Source organism: Vollenhovia emeryi, unplaced genomic scaffold (genome assembly GCF_000949405.1).
Source record: "Vollenhovia emeryi isolate VEMERY1.0 unplaced genomic scaffold, V.emery_V1.0 DF939405.1, whole genome shotgun sequence".
NCBI lineage: Eukaryota > Metazoa > Arthropoda > Insecta > Hymenoptera > Formicidae > Vollenhovia > Vollenhovia emeryi.
The window spans coordinates 7339-15805 of NW_011966961.1; the positions used below are offsets into that span (position 1 = coordinate 7339).

Consider the following 8467-nt stretch of genomic DNA (forward strand, 5'->3'; position numbering starts at 1 on the left):
GGGGAGCGGGGATCCGGGGAAGAAGGAGAGGAATCCCCGCTCACCTGAAGAGATGGCGCCCGGTCTGAGCGAGCGCGCTTAGATCGGGAAATAGCGAACGGTCTCTCTGGGAGGGGAGGCGGCTGACATTTGAGCAGCCGCCTCCCTTCCCTAGGAGACCGACTACATGCGAGCGTGCGAGCGGTAGTATAGAAGACTTGGGGGGAGGCGGGGGCGCGGGATTCGTGGGTCGTCCGGCCCCACCCCCATGGGGGTGGCGTCGGTCGCCTGCTACCTGCGCCCCCGCCTCCCCCCCAGAGCCCCATGCGAGGGGCAGGAGGAGATGGGAGCCCTGTATTGCATACAGGGCACCCGGGGGTGGGCGCGGGCTGGAGACCCGCGACCCACCCGCCCCCACAACACCAAGGGGGCGCGGCAGGGGCCCGTTGGCACCCCTGCCGCATTGTAACAACGAGAAGAAGGCCGAAAGGCCTAGGTCCCCTCCTCTTAAAGGGGGGGACTAAGCTTGAGCGCGATTCAAGCGTGACGCGGGGGCCATCTGGAGCTTTGCGTTGTATTTCCCAGATGGCCCCCACAATGCGCGATTAGGTGGCCACTCCCGGTGGTTTTAGTGCGGTAGGCGTCTCCGTTGCACTACTGGCTCTGGGCTATCTTCCCAGGTGCCAGGGAGACGAGTCCCACACACCACCCGTCCCCTTCTCCAGAGGGGGCGGGTGACGGTCCATGAGGATTTCCACCGGGTCAAAAAAAAAAAAAAAAGGTAATACATTTCACACACTGTTAAATCACGCATACTTAACCTATTTGTTTACGCAGTGGAAACATTATTCCTCGTGATTTTGGGATACTGTTCCTCAAAAATTTCTTGCTATAAACAATTTATTTTTACTTTCTATTTTAGCTAAACCAAGATTGAAGCAAAGAGCTGTACCATCTGTATTTGCTTGGAGTCATAAATCGTCTGCCAATTTCATTAATCGAGCCATACAAAGCAAAAGGCGGGAAGAGACAAAAATATCAAGAATTTTATCAAACCAGAAAAAGATACTGAGAAAAATATAGCTGTTAATTGTAACTTGAACCATTTTGAGATGAATGATCAGTGTGCTATTAATGGTTTGTTAAATATAGATGTGGAAGAAGTCACTTTGACTGAACAATCTCTTTCTATTGCTGTTCAGTGTGATTTACTGAATAACAAAGAGAATAGTGCACCACAGGTTGAAAAACGTGATGCTGAAACTAACACTGAACATATATCTAATAATGTTTTAAGAATTGTGGGAGGAAGGGGAAAAGATGGCGAGGAGAAAAGAGGTTGGTGAAGGAAGGCAATGAGAGAAGTGTCGGAAGTGAGATATTAAGGTGGAGTGTGAGGAAGGAGGAGGAAGTGAGAGTGAGAGGAACGGGAGAGGAACCAGAGGACATGGAGGCGAGAAGATTCGGCGGAAGGCGGAAGAGAAAGCGAAGTGGAAAAGGTGAAGCGGCGATGAGTCGGCGATTCTGGTTCAGGGAAGAAGGAGGAGAGAGGGGAGCAGGGGAGGGAGAACAGACATGGAGAGAGAAGAGGATTGGTGGAGAGAAGTGAGAGATCGAGAGCGGACGCGAGAAATCGACTGTGAAGAGCGAAAGGGGATTGGTTGGAGAGTTCGAGAGATCGATTCGGCAGGAGGAGTGTGGTTCGAGTTCAGGCAGTCGATCAAGCAGAGGAGGAAGAGGCTCGGGAGTACGGAAGGCGCACAAGAGGGGCAAGCAGTGCAGGTGGCAAGACGAGCGGTAGGACAAGAAAAGGCAGCGACAGAGGCGTAAAAGGATACGGAGGTAGATAGAGAAGGAAAGGTGGAGGAGAAGAAGACAGAAGGGAGAAAGTAGGAGAGGAGAAGAACGAAGGAGAGGTGAGAGAGACGGAGAGAGGAGGTAAGGAGGGAGGAGACGGAGATCAAGGCGAAGGGAGAGACGTCAAGAAGGAGAGGTTAAGGCTAGGAGAAGACGAAGGAAACGCGGGAGAAAGCTAAGCTGATTCTCTTTCGTTTTCGGTAACACAGGAAGAAGAGGAAAGAGGAGGGAGAGACGAGGGCAGTGGACGGGGAAGAGCAGAGGGGGAGAGAGAAGGACAGAGCGGAGGAGAGAAGATAAAAGGAGATAGCAGAGGCGGCAGAGGGAAGGAGATGGATAGGGAGGAAGAGAGGCGGCGAGAGGAGGAGAGAGAGGAGATGAGGAGGTACGAGACAGAGGGAGAAAGGAATGGGAAGAAGAGGTACTGAATCAGCTGAGGACCTTGACGGGAGAGGTGAGAAGAATGAGAGAAGCGATGGAGAGGAAGAAGGAGAGAGAGAGGAGGGAAGAACAATGGAGAATAGAAAGATGGACGAGGGAGGAGAAGATCAAGGAAAGGAGGGGGGAGAAACGGACATGGACGAGGAGTGGCAGGAGAAGGAAAAGGAGAAGAGGACAAGGAAGGAAGAAAGCAAGGAGGGATTAAGTAGGGAAGCAGAGGGGAAGGAGACGAGAAGGAAGGAAGAAAGTAAAGCAACAGAAGAAAGAAGAACGGAGGAGAAGGGAAGGGAGGGGGGAAGAGGAGGAAAAGATAAGCTGGAGGAAGGTAAAAGGGGGAGGGATAGAGGAGGGGGGTGGGAAGAGGGACGGGGAAGGGCGGGAGAGGAAACAGGGGAGAAAAGGGAGGTAGACAGAAGGAGAAGATTAGTATGGAGAGGAGTAGAGGGCAAGGACAGGGAGGAAAGGTTATGGAGGATTAGGAGAGCGGTAAAAAATACGATAGGTAGGGATATAGAGATAGGGGAGATAGTAGAGAGGATAGGGGAGAGGGGAAGAGTAGTGGTAATCACAGAGGTAGTGGAAGAAGAGGATAAGGAGGAGATGATGACTAAGGCTGACTTTTTAAGAGAGAAATGGGGGTTAAAAGTAGACGAAGACTTAAGTATGGAGGAGAGAAGGATAAGGTGGAGGATGGTGGAAAGGGCAAGAGTAGAGAGAAGCAGGGGGAAAAGGGTGAGGGTGGAGAACAGGAGAATGTGGGTGGACGGGAGAGAATGGATATGGGAAAAGGGGGCAGGGGAGGGAGAAGGAGAGTGGAGAATCGGAGAGAGGGAAGAGAAAGGGAGGAGAGGAAAGGATGTGAATTAAGTTATGGATGTTGTAGGTAGGAAGAGGAAGATGGAGTGAGACAGGAGTAAAAGAGGAGAGGATGCAGTAGGGAGAATGACACAGGAGGTGCGAGAATAAGAGGACGGAGGACGAGACAGAAGAAGGATGAACAGGGGAACAGGAGGAGCGAGAAATGGAGGACGGAGGACGAGGAAGAGAGAGATCGAGAGAGGAGAAGGAGAAAGAAGAAAGGTCAGGGAATGGGAGAGACAACGGAGCGGGAAGGGCGGGAAGAGGGGCAAGAGGGGCGGGTCGAGGGGAGGGAGGGAAAAAAAGTGTGTATAGGTCGCTTATGGCCAGGCCGCGGAGGGAAAGAGAAAGTTGTAAAGGGTTCGGGAACGCTCCCTGGAAAAGCGCCAGGTTATGAGAGAGAGGTTATAAAAGGTTTGGGCACGTTCCTTTAAAAAACGCCTTGTAACCCCAAGGGGAATCAATAAACAATACATATTTTAAAAATTGAAAATTTTCGAGATCCTAAACGATTTGAGGAGCTTCATTTTTATACAGGCTTTGACAGTTATGAACACTTTATGTGTTTGTGTATAGTCTATTTAAATCTCAGGTGAACAATATACAATATTACCCGCAATATGCTCCAATGAACCAAGGTGTGAGAATTTTGTCACCTGCTAATAAATTTTTTTTAACTCTTATAAAACTACGTCGCAACATGTTAATGAAAGAGCTCGGTTATAGATTTAATATCAGTGTGTCCTTGGTGAGCCGTATTTTTATCACATGGATAAATCTATTGTTCTGTCAGTTTAAGGAACTAAACATATGGGCTGCTTATAGTAGATTAAAAGATATAATGAAGTTCAAGGGGTAGGATTGTACTTCTACTGTCATCATAGACTGTACTGAAATTCAAATTGAAAAACCAAAGAATCCACTTTCTCAACAACAAACTTACTCAAATTATAAGAGTTGCAACACCCTCAAAATATTAGTTGGTATATCACCAACGGGTACAGTCACATTTGTATCTGATGCATATGGGAGGTCAATCAGTGACAGACAAATGGTTGAAAAGAGTGGCATTTTAGAACAATTAGAACCGGGTGATGTAATTTTGGCTGACCGTGGTTTTACGATTGAAGATTTGCTCTTTCCTAAACATGTCTCTGTAAACATCCCAGAGTTTGTTCCACAAAAAAAAGGACAGTTGGAACCAGCACAATTAAACCGATCTAAGAAAGTGTCATCAAAGCGCATTCATGTGGAGCGTCTCATAGGTCTGGCAAAAACTTATCGCATTCTTTGTGGACCTTTACCCAATAGTCTTGTTTCTCTGGGCAGCCGCATTGTATTTGTATGTTTTATGTTGATCAACTTTCGTTCTAACATAATGTGAGGTGTTTTGTCAAATAAGAATACAAATGTAATTCATAATTTCATATCTATTGTGTTTTTAAAAAGAAAAATTATTTGTCATATTGTACTGGAAAATATTTAATATTAACGATATATTTGTGTAAACAATGGCATTGTGTCTTTCTACCCATTCCATAACAAAATCTGTTAGTAGATAGGAAAGATAGAAAATGATCAAAAGTCAAGGATTTCGGAAAGATTTATTGTGTAGTCTCCTAATAAGTTTAGTGACATTTTACAAGCAGAATATAAGATTAAAAACAAAAATAAGATTTTTCTGTGCTGCTTAAACATAGGTTTAACTGTTGCTTAAAATAAACATAACATGCTTAAAATTAAAGCAAAAAATACATCGTATCTTCATTAAGAATCTAAAAAACAGAAACACTTACAACATATTATGCTAATATCACATGTTATCAATTGTTAATAGTTTGTACTATGTTAACGATATTTTACGATTATAAAATTTATAAATAAACTAATAAGACGTAGTATCTAACACAATATCCTTCGCTATTCTATTATAGATATATTGGTAATGTGCTAATATATCTGATATATTGGTATGTTACGTTTTGAGTGTTCTTTTACATGTTTAACTTTGGCTTGAAATTAACAGAACATGCTCAATATAAAGCAATACAAAACAGAAATTGTGACTTTACTAAAATTGCAAAAATATATTTAAAACATATTATATCACATGTTATTAATGGTCAATTATTAGTAATAAATTAAATAGTATTAACTGGTATTAAAAACCATGAAAATAAAAACTCTGAAAAAATAATCCTACATGTCTAAATCACAGTATCACAAAACTACCTCAACTATAAAGATGAATAATACTTTTCAACAAGAGCTTGAATCATATAATTTTCAAAGAAGTCCTTTACTTTGGAAATTATCACATTTTGAATAACAGAGTTATCTCTACTTATAGATAAGCGTGCCATATCACATGTCGTCCACACAATAAAATCACAAAATTGCCGATTTGTAACAAACATTTCCGTTTGGACTTGATAAAAGTAACGACTTTTTTCTTGTAAAAACAGTTTTCCGTCTCGTTCAACAAGATAATCGAGATTTTTGGCTAATATTTTATCATTTCGGATGGAGTATGGACATTTTATTTCCAAGACAGTTGCCTTGGCAACTAACCCATCTGGTGAGCCACCAATGAAAGGATAGTTTTCAGAGATGAAAAGTCCACACTTTTTCACAATATTGCCACTTCTCTTTTCGTATTCCCGCAATGCAATAGATTCAATCTTTTTACCCCACGATAAAGCAGGAGAATGGATAGGCTTAGGATTTACCAATTGTTTAGCAAATGCTTCTTTGTTTCTACGTTCCGTCATAAGGACTATAGCTCCCACATTAGATGCAGTGACAATGCAGCTTCGAATCCGATGCCATTCACTGCAGTTACTTTGTTTTATAGTCCGTCCTTCAATTCCAACCCTATCTACATGATAGTTCTGTAAATGACAAAGTGAAAGCAACATGTTAGTGAATCCCACTTATACTCTCTGTAATATGCTATAAAAGCATAAATATAAAAGTAAATAAGCAATATGACACTTACCTGAATAAGATTTATAATCATTTGATGATCCAATGGACGCAACAAGTAGTCATGGTCATGGACAATCCCTTTCATTGATGCACAGTTTAAAACACCACAATATCCAAGTTTCTTTTTAGAAGTGAGGCAAAAATTGATGGTCATATTTCTCACAAAGTCATTAAATCCAGGTAAGTTACGAAATGACAAGGGCCTTGGATCATAACACAGATTGCCTCTCTTCCTTTTGATGACATTGTACTCTGGGATATGAAATGAAAGATTTTCGGCTTTCTTGGGAGAAACATCAACTTTCATTTTCTTTGGCATAGGCCATGTTCGTTTCACTTCTGTACAGGTTTTCCTAATTTGCCAAGCTCCTCTTTCAGAGAATCGTAACAAAGCATAGCACACAACAGATATGTGTTTGCAAATAGCACGTAAACCCTTGCCTGCTACACACTCACATGAACACTCCATAATATTCCCATTTTTATGCACAACTAATTTAATAAAATAAGTTAATCTCTTTGTATACTCTGAATTTACTTGCCCATGATAAAAATATACAGGGTGTCCTGAAATTCGCGAATCAAAATACCATAGCAAGAATGTCGTCGAAAAAATAAATTAAAAAGTTATTTGCCATTTTTCGTTCCGAGCAGTAGTTTTTTTAGATAAAAAGGTTCAAAACAGGCCAATCATACATTACGGTTGAACGGAAACCTGTCCGTGTGAGTCGCGCGTCGATAGTTTAGTGCACTAACACTATCGACGCGCGACTCATGGACAGGTTTCCGTTCAACCGTAATGTACCTGTATTATATGATTGGCCTGTTTTGAACCTTTTTATCTAAAAAAACTACTGCTCGGAACGAAAAATGGCAAATAACTTTTTAATTTATTTTTTCGACGACATTCTTGCTATGGTATTTTGATTCGCGAATTTCAGGACACCCTGTATATCTCTAACTTCGCATTCTTGTAAGGCTGCTAAACAGTTTTGGTCCATCATTCCATAGCCCTTCCTGTGAACCATCTGGCAAGTAGAACGCCCTTCTTCATATAAATATACACTTTCAAAATATTCCTGGACGTTAACAATGTCCATGTTGGGAAGAATTGAATTTTTGCTAACACTTTTAAATGCTACGTCTGCGGGCCAACCCAGATAGCACATGGACGTCCACAGGATGTCCGATGGACGGCCGCATCTGGACATTCGGACGTCCAAAGTACGTCCATTTAAGGCCCGTAGGATGTCCATTGAACGCCCATGGGATGTCCAAAATGCACTGCTTTAGAGATCCATAGAACGTCCAAAATACATCCAACTTTGGATCTATTTTGGACCTGTTTTGGACCTATACCCGAGCAGAAATTTCAGTAGGGTCCTGGTAGGGGCCTAATAAGGATGCCTTAATGCCTGGTCAGGCACTCATCAGGCAGCCCTGACAGGGCCCTGACCGTAAATGTAACGTCGAGAATTAAAATGGCCTGATCAGGTTTTCCTTATCAAGACCTCATGACTTGCCCTTTGTCGCGCCTTACAAATTCTAATAGGGGGATGGGTATCAGTAGGCTTCCTATTCAAAAATTCTTAAACTAATTTTTAAATTGTGTTAAATTACGTAGTCATCAAAAGTATATTCAGGTTATTGAAGTTTATCCATGATCCAGACAACTCGCCGTCGCATCATATCGGCTCGCCTCTTGTACTAATACGGGATGATTTTTACATACGAGAAAGACTAACGCGCGGTCGCCACGTCGCGGCAGTATGTGATACTAGTGCTATCTATTCAGGTTAACGTTTATCAAATTCTATGAGGGAATCAGGCGTACCGGATCAGGCACATGTCAGGGATTCCTTATTAGAGCATTCTTTACTTCCTCCCTATCAGGACCATACATAAGGCATGCATGATTTTATTTCTACTCGGGATAACGGACGTGTTTTTGACAAATGTGTACCTATATTTTGGATAGGATTTTTAATAATTAAAAATTAATTAACCAATTTATTTCATTGTATTTATATCTTGTCATACTTACAATTAGTATATTATATATTTATATTAAAGATATATTTATATTATATATAGTTAGATTATATATTTATCTCTGTTATACATATGATATTAATTTTTATACTTATTTTATTTATTTTTGTTTTATTTTATTGATTTATATTATTTTAACGTGGTGTCTAGCAAAATGAAGTTATATTTTCCTTGACTTTTCCAGGTTTTCTAGAATTTTTCCAGCATTTTAATTTTTAGTTTTTTCAGCGGGGTAGATTTACAAAAATTAACAGAAAATGACAATTTAATTTGTAAAATTAATATAAAAAAA

At 41.5% G+C, this 8467-nt stretch overlaps 1 protein-coding gene across 1 annotated transcript in view; it reads left to right on the forward strand.

Moving 5' to 3' along the window:
* LOC105557921 overlaps window positions 1-1325 on the forward strand; it is a 7518-nt gene extending 6193 nt beyond the window's left edge. The window contains exon 6 of the mRNA XM_012005327.1: window positions 1132-1325. Coding sequence (XP_011860717.1) covers window positions 1132-1325 — 194 coding nt within the window. The remainder of the gene's footprint in view (window positions 1-1131) is intronic.
* The last annotated feature ends 7142 nt before the right edge of the window (window positions 1326-8467 follow it).